Here is a 14,744-nt window from a genome sequence, read left to right as displayed (position 1 = left end):
AGAAACCCATTAAACATTAACTCCCTATTCCTTTTCCCCTTCCCCACCCCAGGCAACCTATAATCTACTTTCTGTCTCTATAAATTTGCATATTCTAGTTATTTTAAATACATGAACTCCTACAATATTTGTCCTATTGTATCTCCCTTCAAGGTTGTATTGACTTGAAGCTGTATATACCCTCAAAAAACTTTGTTCTTAAATTTAACCCATTGTTAGGGGTGTGAACCCATTTTAAGTAGACTGTTTTGTTGAGGTTATTCCATTTAAGGTGTGGTCCACCTTAGGATGGTTCTTAATTCTATTACTGGAGTCCTTTATAAGCAGAATGAAACTCAGAGAAAGAGAAAGCCATAGGAAATAAGAAGATGAAATCAATGAAACCCTGAAGAGAATGACAAGGCCACTGTGTGCATTGCCATATGACAAGCTTAAGGACCAAGAATCACCAGCAGCCATCCCCAGACCACCACAGTCTTCAGAGGGAAAGCTTCACCCTGGTGATGCCCATTGATTAACCCAACCCATTTCATGGTATTTGCTTGAACAGCCTAGGAAACTGAAACAAAAGTTCTTCCTTGTTAGAACTTCATTCCCTTTTTGGGGTAAATAATATTCCATTGTGTGTATAGACCCACATTTTGTTTATCCATTCATCTGTTGATGGACACTTTGATTGCTTCTACCTTTTGGCCATCGTGAATGCTGCTCCTATGCTGCTATATCTGTCAGAATCCCTGCTTTCAGTTCTGTGGGGTTCAAACCTAGAAGTGGGATTGTGGGTCCTATGGTAATTCTATATACTTAACTTTCTGGGGAACTGCCAATCTGTTTTCCACAATGGCTACACCATTTTAAATTCCTACCAAAATTAAACAAGTTTATTATTTCTCTACATCCTCTACAGCACTTATTTTCATCATTTGCAGCCATAGCCATTCTAGTGGGTATGAAATAGTATTTCATTGTAGTTTTGATTTGCATTTCCCCTAATGGGTGATGATGTGGGACTTCTTTCCATGTATCTTTGGAGAAATGTCTATTCAAGTCTTTGGCCCATATTTTAGTTTGCTAAAAGCAACTGGGAGCAATACACCAGAAATGGGCTTTTATATTGGCAGTTTATTAGGTTAAAAGCTTATACAGTTCTGAGGCTGTGAAATTGTCTAAATCAAGGTATCATCAAGAGATGCTCTCTCACTAAGTTACAGCTGTGGGCAGTCAGGTACATGACATGGCAGGGCACAACACCGATCCATTTGTCTCTCCCCTCTCCTCTGGGCCTCATTGCTAAGTCTGCTTCAGGCTGCTCCGTTGGTGGTTTTTCTCTCTCTTAGGTTCTTCTCTGAGCTCCTGGGTTCCTTCTCTCTGTCTTTGTGGCTTTTTTTCTGGTCTCTGAATGTTTCTCCTTTGTCTCTACATGTTTCCCCCATATCTCTGCATGTTTCTCCAGTTTATAAAGGACTCCAGTAAAAAAATTAAGACCCACCCTGGGTCATGCCCTATTGAAGTGATCTAATCAAAAGGAATGTCCCTTAACTGAATCTAATCAAAAGATCCTATCTGCAATATGTTTACATGCACAGGAATGGATTAGTTCTAAGGACATGATCACTTCTGGGATCCACAAAAAGTTTCAAACTGTCACAGCCTATTAACTGTGTTGTTGTTATTTTGTTATAGGAGTTCTTTATATATTCTGAATATTAAACCTTTGAGATATGGTTTCCAAATATTTTCTCCCATTCCGTAAGTTGTCTTTTCACTTTCTTGATATGCTTTGATGCACAGAAGTCTATTTTTTCTTTTGCTTTTGGTGTCCTATCTAAAAACCCATTGCCAAAAACAACTATTTTCCTTTGTCTTCTACTAAGAGTAGTTCCTTTATTCAGGTTGCTGAATCTGTTTTGAGTTAATTTTGTATATAGTATGAAATAGGGGTCCAGTTTCATTCTTTTGCATTTGGGTATCCAGTTTTCCCAGCACCATTTGTTGAAGAGACTATTACTTTCCCCATTGAGGAGATTTGGTAACCATTAAAAAAAAATTTTTTTTAATTGGTTGTGGAACAGGTGTAGCTCAGTGGTTGAGCACCTGCTTTGCATGTACAAGGTCCTGGGTTCTGTCCCCGGTACCTCCTAAAAAAAGAAAAAAACACTTGGCTATAGATGTGGGGGGTTACTTCTGAACTCCCAGTTCAATTCCATTGGTCTATATATCTGTCCTTGTGCCAGTACCAGTTTTGATTACTGTAGCTTTGAAATAAATTTTTAACTTAAGAAGTACAAGTCCTCCAACTTTGTTCTTTTTCAACATGGTTTTGGCTATTCAGGGCTCCTTAAAGTTCCAAATAAATTTGCTGGTAGGGGAAGCAGACTTGGCTCAACAGATAGAGCATCCGCCTACCACATGGGAGGTCTGTGGTTCAAACCCAGGATGTCCTTGACCCATGTGGAGCTGGCCCATGTGCAGTGCTGATGCACACAAGGAGTGCCGTGGCACGCAGGGGTGTCCCCCACGTAGGGGAGCCTCACGCACAAAGAGTGCACCCCATAACGAGAGCCGCCCAGTGCTAAAGAAAGTCCAGCCTGCCCAGGAATGGTGCCACACATACTGAGAGCTGATGCAGCAAGATGACACAACAAAAAGAGACACAAATTCCCAGGCCGCTGACAAGAATAGAAGCAGACACAGAAGAACACACAGCGAATGGACACAGAGAGCAGACAACTGGGGGTGGGGGAGGGGGAGCAAAATAAATAAATCTTTAAAAAAAAATTTGATGATTGGCTTCTCCATTTCTGAAAAGAAGGCTGTTGGCATTTTTATTGCGATTGTGTTGACTCTGTAAACCACTTTGCATAGAATTGATAACCAAATTTAGTCTTCCAATCAACGAACATAGTATGTACTTCATTTATTTAGGTCTTTTATTTCTTTCAACAATATTTTGCATTTTTCCACTTTCAAGTCCTTTACATCCTTGGTTAAATTTATTCCTAGATATTTCCTGGATATCTTTTAGTTGCTATTGTAAATGGATTTTTTTAAATACCTCTTCCTATTCATTACTAATGTATGGAAACACTGATAGTTTTTGTGTGTTAGTTTTATACCCTGCCACTTAGCTGAATGTGTTTATTAGCTCTAGTTGCCTTTCTTGTAGATTTTTGGGTCTTCTACTTGTAAGATCCTGTCGTGTGTATGAATAGGGATAATTTTAATTCTTCCTTTCCAATTTGGATGCCTTTTATTTCTTTTCCTTGCCTAATTGCTCTGGGTAGACCTTCCAGTATCTTTTATTATTTTTTTTTTTTAAATGTATTCATCAAATGCAATGAATGTACCACACTAATGATTTATTTATTTATTTAATTTCCCCCCCCTCCCCTGCTTGTCTGTTCTTGGTGTCTATTTGCTGCGTCTTGTTTCTTTGTCCGCTTCTGTTGTCGTCAGTGGTACGGGAAGTGTGGGCGGTGCCATTCCTGGGCAGGCTGCACTTTCTTTTCACGCTGGGCAGCTTTCCTCACGGGCGCACTCCTTGCACGTGGGGCTCCCCCACGCGGGGGACACCCTTGCGTGGCACGGCATTCCTTGCGCGCATCAGCACTGCGCATGGCCAGCTCCACACGGGTCAAGGAGGCCCCGGGTTTGAACCGCGGACCTCCCATATGGTAGACGGACGCCCTAACCACTGGGCCAAAGTCCGTTTTCCTCCAGTATCTTTTAAAAGCAGTAACGTGGGCATCCTTGTCTTGTTCCTGGTCTTAGGGGGCATCTTTCAGTCTTTCACCATTCAGTTGAATATGATGTTCACTGTGGGTTTTTCATAATGCTATTTATCATGTTGAGGAAGTTCCCTTCTGTTCCTTGTTTTCTGAGTGTTTTATTGGCTCGGTTTCTGGAAGCAACATAGTAATTAACTAGAATCTTACTACTGCTTCTTTGGGAGTATTTTTTGGTATTATTCTTACATCAGAATTAAGGATTGACTATTCAGCTGTAAGAATGGGATTGTTTCTGTTATAACAAAATTATACTAAACTTTGCTTTTTCTTTTAAATTATACAAGATTCCATTATCACCAAACCCTAGAAAGGAGTTATGTAATAAATAGGAACCCCTAACAAAATCCCACCTTCTGTTGATCAGGTGTAGAGAATTGATACTGTATTAGAAAATAGAAAATATGTGTACATTTTTATAAACAGTTGCCTCTAAGTTTTCCTCAAATATCATTGATCTTTTGTGTATTTCTCTTCATATAAATATAGCTATAGGGCAGGTGCCAAAGTAGAGGGAAATGTGATCTGTGGTGCATAGTATCAGTCTTAACTAATGCTGGAATTTGGCCTTGCAAGTCTTTAACATACCAATTAAAGTTAAGGAGAAATAGTTTAAAAAATAAAACTAACATTAAAAATAGGCTTTTAGGGAAGTGGGTGTGGCTCAAGTGATAAGGCCTCTGGGTACCATATGGGGCCTTCTGGTGAAAAAGAAGAGAAAACGAGCCTGCGCAGCGAGCCAGTGCCTGCATAGACAGCTGAGTGCGTGTGCAGTGAGCCAAGTGCCCGCCCAGTGAGCCGAGTGCCCAGGTGGGTGCCTTTGCGGTGAGCCAAGTGCCCACGTGGTGAGCCTAGTGCCCACGTGAGTGCCCACGTGGCAAGCTGAGTGCCCATGTGAGTGCCCACATGGTGAGCTAGTGCCTGCACAGCAGGCCAGTGCCCGCGTGGCAAGCCAGCGGCCCATGCAAGTGCCAACATGGTGAACCAAGTGCCCACGTGGTGAGCCGAGGGCCCACCTAAGTGCTTGCATGGTGTGCCAGTGCCTGTGTGGCGAACCAGTGCCTGCATAGTGAGCTGAGTGCCTGCAAAGCAGGCCCTGTGCCCATACAGCGAGTCAGTGCCCACACAAGTGAGTCACACAGCAAGATGATGACACAACAAAAGAGAGACGAAGGGGAGATTCAGGGAGAAGTGCAGCAGAGACCAGGAACTGAGGTGGCACAATTGACAGGGAACCTCTTTCCACATCAGATGTCCCCAGGATCTAATCCTGAGAAATCCTAGAGGAGAAAGATGAGAAGACAGAAAGAGAAACAGATACAGAAGATCACAAGATCACACAGCATATGGATACAGACAGCAAAAAAGTGGGGTGGGGCAGCGGGAGGGGAAGAAAAAAAAAAATAGGCATTTATGTTTACTACTGAAAATAAGTGCCCAGTAGCTTCAGTTGATGCCACACATGATTTTTGAAATAAGTTTTTAAATCAGCTATAGTTTTCACCAGTAATCTAAGACCCTTGGAAAAGGACTAAGCAAACATGCCTATTGATACAGCCCTGTAACCAGAAACTCCAGCTAAATAGTCTTCTGTTTGTTAGTGAGAAAATTACCTCTCCATAGAAAAATCTCTTATTTCGATTAGGTATTGTTTGGCAGACTGTGCTCAGTTCCTCTGGTATGGACAACTTGTATTGCAAAGGAAATTTGGAGTTTCAGAGAGTACTATTAAAGTTCACATATTACTGTTTTTTATCTGCGACTTTTTACATGTTTCCGTAACTTTGATATGTTAACCTATGTTGTTTATCACCTGGGCTCATAATGTGAGGTGACATGTTAAATGTAAAATGCCAGTGAGGAAGTACAGTGTGCCTTCAGCCACACAGGAAGGAATCTAGGACACCATTTAGTGGTATTTTATAGTATCTCTATATCAAGAACAGAGAAAATAAAGGGCAGAGAAAAGAGGGTTTCTACATTCTGAAACAAATTCCTGATTACCTAAAATGAAACTGAAGTTCTAGAGTATGTATGCAACCTAATATAAATATCTAGATGAACAGTTGCATTTGGGTCTTGAAAATTAGGGCATTTGTAACTAGATCTGGCTCTTTAAAATCAAAGTTATTGGGGAACGGATGTAGCTCAATGGTTGAGCACCTACATCCCACGTCAGTCACAAGTTCAATTCCCCAGTACTTCCTAAAAATGAAAAATTTTTTTTTTAATTTTAGAAAGTTTTTTTAAAAAGGCAAGTCATTCACACGTTCTAAAGTAAATTTGTTTCTGACAAGTATCAAAAAAGGACATTTAGGTTTTTCTTCTGGCAGAAATCTAGCTAATAAGTGTGATTCAGACTCTAGTTATATAAATAAGTATTTTGAGGTGTAGCTCCATGGAAAGGGAACTCTTGCAGGGTAGGGTGACTACTCAGCCTAAAGATAATTTGGCACTTTTTTGTCCCAACTCTGATAATTTTTCTTCTTTCTTTCAAGGTATCTCAGCGTTTGAGCCAACCAGGGGTGGCAATAGGGTTGGTGTGGACACCTTTAGGTGGGGAAATCATGTTTGTGGAGGCAAGTCGAATGGATGGTGACGGTCAGTTAACTCTGACTGGCCAGCTAGGGGATGTCATGAAGGAGTCTGCCCATCTCGCTATTAGCTGGCTCCGTAGTAATGCGAAGAAATACCAGCTGACTAATGGTAAGTGACCTAGATATACCTGAGATACAGCTGTGCATGAAAAACCTTGGATCATGATCAAGAGGCATCTCACAATTCTGTGACAAAGACTAAGATAACTTTAAATTATGTTACACCATTCAGTAAAATGCAGACATTTAATTTTGAACCCCTATGGAAATTCTATTTCCCATTTTAGATTGATTGTCTAGTGCTTGAATTAGAAACCAAGTCAAAGGGGTTAGGTTTGTTTTTAATCCTTCATGGAATAGAATGAAACTAGTATTCTTCCAGAGTCCCATTTTAATTGTACTACCATTGATAATTTGAAGGATTCATGTACCCAAAATGTTCATTTTTATTCTTTGATTTTCTTTTTAGGAGAAAAAGAAAATAGGCTTAATTTTTCTACTTTAAAATCTTCTTTTCCTTTTTAAAGCTTTTGGAAGTTTTGATCTTCTTGACAACACTGACATCCATCTGCACTTCCCAGCTGGAGCTGTCACAAAAGATGGACCATCTGCTGGAGTTACCATAGTAACCTGTCTTGCCTCACTTTTTAGTGGGCGGCTGGTTCGTTCAGATGTAGCCATGACTGGAGAAATTACGCTGAGAGGTCTTGTTCTTCCAGTAAGTATGAAGAAATCCATTTACCTGTATTTTGAAATTTTAAATTTAAATAGTGATTTGTCTTCTTCCTGTGAATACCTTGGTTTTTAAAACCTGTTGAATTTTTATACTCATAACTAATATTTTAAAATTTCAAATGAAAGAAAAGCTGACAATTTTTCCCAGATTTTAGAAGACTTGTTAAGGAGAAAATATTATTAGTCTCACCAGAATTATCAACTGATCAGATGAAGATATGAGGGCTTTTTGTTGTTAACAAATCGTTATCAATATAGCATATGTATAAAATAGTACTATTTTAAACTTTAAGGCCAATTCTTTTTTTTTTTTTTGTCTTTATTTTTTTAATACTACATTCAAAAAATTTGAGGTCCCCATATACCCCCCACTCCCCTCACCCCACTCCTCCCCCCATAACAACAACCTCCTCCATCATCATGAGACATTCATTGCATTTGGTGAATACATCTCTGAGCACCGGTGCACCTCATGGTCAGTGGTCCACACCATAGCCCACACTCTCCCACAGTCCACCCAGTGGGCCATGGGAGGACATAACAATGTCCGGTAACTGTCCCTGCAGCACCACCTATGGGCCAATTCTTTTTATAATCCTTTGAAACCTTCTTTCCTTCTGTAAAAAACTTACTATAGTTGTTTTTTTACAGCAGGGTTACTGTAGATAGATTTATAGAAAAACGACTAGAAGAGAATAGAAACTGTAATAAAGATTGACCATATCTCATTACCAAATTTTGAAAAAAGCTCTATGTATGTGGAGCCTTTGGTCTTTGGTTCATATCCTAAACTATTGTAATAAAATGCACAGAACTTGAAGAGAGTATTTAGGGTTTTAAGTTACTAGTTACCAGTACTAGTTGACAAAATTTTGGCAAGTTCGTGGCAAAAATTCGAATATTCTCGGAAAGTCCTTATTTTACGACATAATATAAAAATAGATCATAGAATTGCCAGTTAAGATCACTAAAAATGCTCAGTTCCCCAGTTTAATTCAACTAAAAAGTCAAAAGAAAAGTCATATTCTAAACCCTATTCCTTATGCAGTATTTGGAGATCTGTACCCTGAAGGAATGGCTGATCTTTTCTTCACCTTATCGCAGTAACTATTGCCTTTCAAGTGACAATCGTGGTTACTCCTAGCTGTGCTACTGAAAGGATTGAGCAAGTTCTTTATTGACCATAAACTCTTACTTCAGTTTCTTGGTTTAAGATGGTAGACTAAGCAAGGAAATATATCTAACATTGTCAAAAATAAGTGGAGTTAAAGTTAGGGGAAGTAGATGTGGCTCAAGTGATTGGGCTTCCATCTACCATATGAAAGGACCTGGGTTGACCCCCTGGAGCCTCCTGGTAAAGGCGTGATGCAACAAGAGACAAAGGAGAGAGTCTAGTGGAGACCAACAGAAACTAGGAACTGAGGTGTTGCAAGTGACAGGGAACCTCTCTCCACAATGGAGGTCCGCAGGATCAAATCCCAGTGAATCCTAGAGAAGAAAACAAGAGAAGACAAAAAGAGAGATAGACACAGAAGATCATACAGCAAATGGACAAACAGCAAAAACAGCAGGGCAGTGGGAAGGGGGGTAAAAATAAAAAATGAAAAAAATAGGTCATCAGCTGACAATTCAACAAATTTCTGGAAGATGTGTTCTGGTTAATGAAATAGGATTGGAGGTTGAGATAGTTTTCCCAGCAAAAATCCAGGGATTACGTTTGCTAGATGGTATGATTGAGAGCTTTATGTATTATCTATTGCTGCCTAACAAATTACCCCCAAAACAATAATAAACATCATCCTCACAGGTGTGTGGGTTAAGAACTCAGGAGAGGCTTAACTGAGCAGTGCTGGCTCGAAGTCTCACCTTATTCAAGATGCTGGCCAGACTGAAGGTTGAATGGGGCTGAATAATCTATTTCCAAACATGACTGGCCAGTTGGTGCTGGTTGTCAGGAGGCACTAGTTCCTCGTCTTATGGGCCTGTCCAAAGACTGCCTAAGTGACCTCAAATATGGTAGCTGGCTTCTTCCTTTAGCGCTGGTGATCCGAGAAAGATCCATGGAGAAGCTCTCATTTTTTATGACTCAGGGAAGTCATATAGCATCACTTCTACCACATTCTTTTTCTTTACGTCCTAACTTTTGAAGGGAGATTTTGTGGATATATTTTAAAACCACCACTAGAGTATGGGTATATGTTTTCTCCATTTTTAAGAAAATAGTCATTAAGCTTTAAGAAAAATAAAAAGCTATAGAAAAAAACCTTGTCCAAATACTAAGCAAGAAATGTATGATTAAACAAATGATCATGTGTTTTTTTAAAGTTGCATTTGACCTTGACACTCTTCTCCATTAAGTAGCACAGAGGTCATGCTTTAAACCTATAGAAAAGGAAATAATCTTGGCACACAACTAAACTGTAGAAATAGTATTTAGTTAAAGTAATGTAAGGATTCTTACTCATTTTTCAAAATCAACCTATGGTCAAGATGGTTGTGATTACAGAATAGGTTAACCTTGACAGTACAATAGAAGAGGAATAGCTGACAGAAGATAAGGTGTTCATGTTTATCAAAAATTAAGTAGCAGAATTTCCCATTTAAAAAGATTTAATACTAATATTTAATAAAAATGCTGTTACTACTTATTAACCTTTTTAGTGGCTCTCCTAGCCCATGCTGTTAGAAAGTAGATGTTGATATAGACTCTTTAAAATAGCAGTGGTTGAATTTAGTGTAAAGGTGGGTCAGGGTTTCTTTCACAATCAGAAGATCATCATAAACTTTTAACTTTTTTCTCTCCTTATAGGTGGGTGGAATTAAAGACAAAGTGCTGGCAGCACACAGAGCAGGACTGAAGCGAATCATTATTCCTCAGAGGAATGAAAAAGACCTTGAAGAAATCCCAGGCAATGTACGACAAGATTTAAGTTTTGTCACAGCAAGCTGCCTGGATGAAGTTCTTAATGCAGCTTTTGATGGTGGATTTACTGTCAAGACCATATCTGGTCTCTTAAATAGCAAATTGTAGGCTCAACTCTCAACTTACCAGAACTTTTAATTATGAAGTACCAGAAGGTACTAACAAGGTTGATTTTATTCATACCAGTAGGGGTAAGCAAAATGTTTGTGAACATAATCAAAGCAGTAATGAACCTTACTCACATGGTGGCTAGTTTTTATTACAGAAATATACTAATTGAATAAATTGAATAAAGTTGAAATCGCTCATCTTTAATGGGTCCATTGTCCCTGGAAAAGTATAAAGCAACAGTTCTCAGTACGATACAGAGCAGACGCATCTGTTCACCTAAGAACTGCAAATTTTGGGGCTTCACTGCAGACGTCCAGCATCAAACCCTAGGGCTGGGAAGGAAAAAGAACTGTGTTAATTCTTTCTCAACAACCAGAGGGAGCTAACCCACACCCAAATTGTTCTGCTGTAACGTAAGTACCTTGTTCCGCCCAGCAGAATAACAAAGAACAGTTGTTTTAAATGTTGAGATTATCTGTATTTTTCATCCAGTCCTGAACATGCACCTTCATATTTATCTGTTAAGCAGATTACAGCATCTTCTGTGTCCACTTGCTTCTGAGAAAATCTGAATGCATTCTTCCCACACCATTTAAAGTATTTAGAACTAAAGACTATCTGAGGCCTTGAGATGTATATTTAACCAGTATCCACATGCCTTTAATGCACAGGCTTTTGAAACTTCACATATTAAAACCAAGTTTTAAATACCTTGGTTATCAAAAATTCCTAAATTGTCTACTTGAGGCATACAAGTAAAATTTTTCCTTGGTTCTGTCCCCTCATTGGCCCTTTCTACCATAACCACAAAACACCCATCAGAGACTAGACTCGTCACTTTTTTTTTTCTTTTTTCAGAGTGAAGAGTTTATTAACCAGGAAAAAAAAAAATACACAACCCCAGACCCAGGTGTAGGCATACTACAGGGTGAGACATGCCTCCTTAAGTCATTTTTTATCACTTTTATACAAACACAGTGGAAAATGTCATTTGTTCAAGTGACTGATCCTAGAGTATGTAACAGTTTATAAATGTATGACTAGAGTAACTTCTGGATTGTGAGTGTGGTTTAAAATATACTAAACATACATTTTTTTTTTTTTTAAATAAGAGGGAAAACAAAAATTGGAGGCACTAACTAAACTACATAAAGATTTTTTTATTCTCAACATCAAGCAAGATTTGCATTCTGGCCATAGCTTGTAAGAGGGGGTGGGATGCAGGTGGGTTTCATTTCCAATGCCATCTCCAACTAAGTGGTGGTAGCTGCTTGAAATGCAGAGAATTCTCTCACCTTGATGGGTGCAGTGATACCTGATGTCTCCCACCCTGGGCTCCTGTGCCAGTCCCTGGGCTTCACTTCAGCCTCACCTTCAGAGCTGGTGAACAGGTGAACAATACATTAGTGTAATCAACTGTGTGGTCAAGTGATCAACTGCTGAGGTGCAGGTGGGTTGACAGTATTTTATAAACTACTGAAATGGGACTTGACAGTAAACCATAATGTTACTTTTCTGCCAATCCCCTTGCCAAATTCAAAGTTTAAGTGGAATTATTAGAACATCAAGCAGCTTTGTGTTTTTTGAAGTGGCAAATGTATTCAAGCACACGTAGCCAAAATGAGTTGTACTTAAGTTCCCATCCCCATGAAAATTTTAAACAGCTTAAAAGAAAATACAAAAGTATAGTCATTATTTAATTTGATGATATACAGACCAATGCTAATGGCTCCTTTTGTTGTTTTACTAACATTTAGTGGTTAAAAAAAAAAGTGCAGTAAAAATTGCACTATTAAAAAGAAAAAAGCAACAAAACAGAAAAGTTTGACCAGGAATAGCCAGTAAATGAACTGTACTAAAAATGATTTTTTTTTTAATGAGGGAAAGCTTTGTCATAATTTACTTATTTCAAACATTTATACTTACCAATAGTGAGCTAAATAGTTCTTCAGTGTTTAATATTTATGGATTCAGTCCATAAATATTAACATAACAGTACAAACCTGTCAAAATATTGCATTGTAAAGCCAAGTACTCTCATACCATTGTGGCGAACTGATGTTTATACCATGTCAACCTTTGAAGCTTTTCAGAATTTAAAAAGATCAGAGAAAATTACATCTGTAAAATGTATTTACCAAAGGTACCTACAAGGCACTGGGATGTTAGTGCTCCTTATCACACTTTACCTTCCACATCCCCACTATCAGCCTCTTTCACAGAGAGTAAGGCAGAGGTTAAATACAAATTAATAGATAAAGGGTCAGAATTTAGGCAGTTATATAATCTACAACCCACACACATTTTAGCAGATTCCTGATAACTATTACACTGAATTTTGGGAGAATGATGCAGTTTTTAGAAAAATGAGAATTTGATTTAGCGTAAGACCATAAGCAGTAAACCACCAAATAACCATTTGTATATTTTTTTAAGCTTTTTCTCTCCTTTCCTGGCCTCTTCCCACCATACCGCAGTTGTCTGCTGTCTGTGTCCATTCACTGTGTGTTGTGTCCACTTGCATTTTTTGTCAGCAGCACCGGCAATGTCTCTTTTTGTTGCATCATCTTGCTGCATCAGCTCTCCATGTGTGCAGCACCACTTCTAGTCAGGCTATGTTTTCACACCCTTGTGACACGACACTCTTTGTGCGCAGCAGCACTGCATGTGGGCCAGCTTACCACACAGGTCAGGAGGCCCTGGGTTTGAACCCTGTACCTCCCATGTGGTAGGCAGTTGCTCTATCAGTTGAGCCAAATCCGTTTCCCTAACCATTTGTATTTAGAACAGGCACATGGGGAAGTCAGGGGGGAATGGCTAATATTCAAGCAGTGGGTCCAAGCTACAGGTTCCCACTGCCACTCTGTCTTTACCTTTCTTGTATAAACTATATAAATTGACTACAGTGCCAGTTTGTATGCTCTATTCACCCTGTTATATTTCCATCTCCCTCTTTCATCCAATCTAATGTAGCAGTAGTCACAGATTGGCCCCCAGGTATGTTTAGTTTGATCCACAGTATTGTTATTTTAAGTTGGATTACTAACCAAATTTACCATGCAGGAATATGAATTAAATAAAATTCTACCATTACTAGAATCACTGTAGATAAATGTTTCAGAATATTAAGAGTTCTTGAGCAACTTGAGGAGAGAGGAAGAGTACACTTACTTTTGGTGAGCTAATTAACAGCCATTCACATAAGAAAGTTTACAGAAATGTGGGCCTTAAAAGAAGTCACACATGCTATAATAAAAATCACTGAAAGAAAGGAGAAAAATTGTTTCCAAGATACTGACACATTATATTGGCCCATGATTTAATTCAGCAGGACAAATTCAGGTTTAAGAGAGCAAAGTTAAGAGAATATCACCTATCCCATCCATACATTCCCCTGAAAGAGAACACCAAAAGAGAGAAGGACCTAAAGAGGAATGTATCCACAACAAAGAACAAGATAAATCAAATCTCATCAGGGACAAAGGAATGTGGTTTGTCAGCCCAATTTTAGATGTCAAACATACAAAATGTACTACGTTTTACTTAAATTAGCAAAATGTGAGATTACAATGGTATGGAAAGCCCTTCAAACTGCTGCTGTAAGGCTATGCTGGACCCTTTCCACAAAGCAATAAAAGCATAAGACCTTTAAAAAGGTTTAAGATTTTTTATCTGATTCCCAGAAAAGGAAATAATCCCAAAAACATTATCAGAAAACATATAACTGTTCACACATTATAAATAACCAAAACAATTAGATACATATCCACCAGGAAACTAAAATTAGGAATCTTCACAAAAGTTAGAAAAAATGTTTTTCCAAGATTAGTGAAATGTTCAGATGATCATGTTATGTGTAGAGACCATAATTATTCAATCCTAGTTTTTGTCTGCCCCACCCCACCCCCATATAAATGTGTGCAAACATGTTCACACACCTAAGGACTAGAAATATTAAAATGTTAGCAGTCATAACTGGATAGATCTGTGTTTTGTAATTTCCCAAGTCTATAAGATGAGCTCTATAGTTTTATAATTGAACACTTTCTACAATATAAATTTATACAATATATTTTAAGTATGTTAAAATCACAAAATGATACCTGCAAACATACCTAAGTAAATGAGGAATAAAAGCTGCTTTTCTAAACACTCTTACAACAAAAATGGATTCAAATTTGTGGCTGAACTGCTGTTTCCTTTCACCACAAAAATGGCTACACAAGTATGATATAACCAAGTAAAAGGAATGTTTATTTAGAAGAGACTTTACAACCTCCTTTCCTGAAAACAGTTAAAAGAAGTAAACTTTTTTACCCAGAATTGATGGTGGGATAAGAAGGAAATCCAAATTAAATTTAACTGACTTTCTGACTTAGGGTACTTACAGAAACCACACAATATAGCATGATCTTGGCCATTCAGAAGGCAATTTCAGAATCACACCATATGCCTCAGGGTAATTAGCAATATGGTGCTGGTTAAAGGCATAATAATAGTAGCGAACATTTGTTGGGTGAAGCACTGTTCTAGGTAACTTACTTGTACCACATTTAACTCTATGTTATATAGCTACTATTATTAACCCCATTT

General features: G+C 38.4%; 1 protein-coding gene across 1 annotated transcript in view; it reads left to right on the top strand.

Annotated features, from left to right (window-relative positions):
* The window catches only part of LONP2 (lon peptidase 2, peroxisomal), a 163,602-nt gene extending 149,796 nt beyond the window's left edge, over positions 1-13,806 (top strand). Inside the window, exons 13-15 of the mRNA XM_004479880.4 lie at positions 6,284-6,491; positions 6,910-7,100; positions 9,927-13,806. Of these exons, the coding sequence (XP_004479937.2) occupies positions 6,284-6,491; positions 6,910-7,100; positions 9,927-10,148 (621 nt within the window). The 3' untranslated portion in view covers positions 10,149-13,806. The remainder of the gene's footprint in view (positions 1-6,283; positions 6,492-6,909; positions 7,101-9,926) is intronic.
* The last annotated feature ends 938 nt before the right edge of the window (positions 13,807-14,744 follow it).

This window comes from Dasypus novemcinctus, chromosome 18 (genome assembly GCF_030445035.2).
Source record: "Dasypus novemcinctus isolate mDasNov1 chromosome 18, mDasNov1.1.hap2, whole genome shotgun sequence".
NCBI classification, from domain to species: Eukaryota; Metazoa; Chordata; class Mammalia; order Cingulata; family Dasypodidae; genus Dasypus; species Dasypus novemcinctus.
The sequence above is the reverse complement of the archived record's forward strand: the minus strand, read 5'-3'. Positions and strand labels throughout refer to the sequence as shown.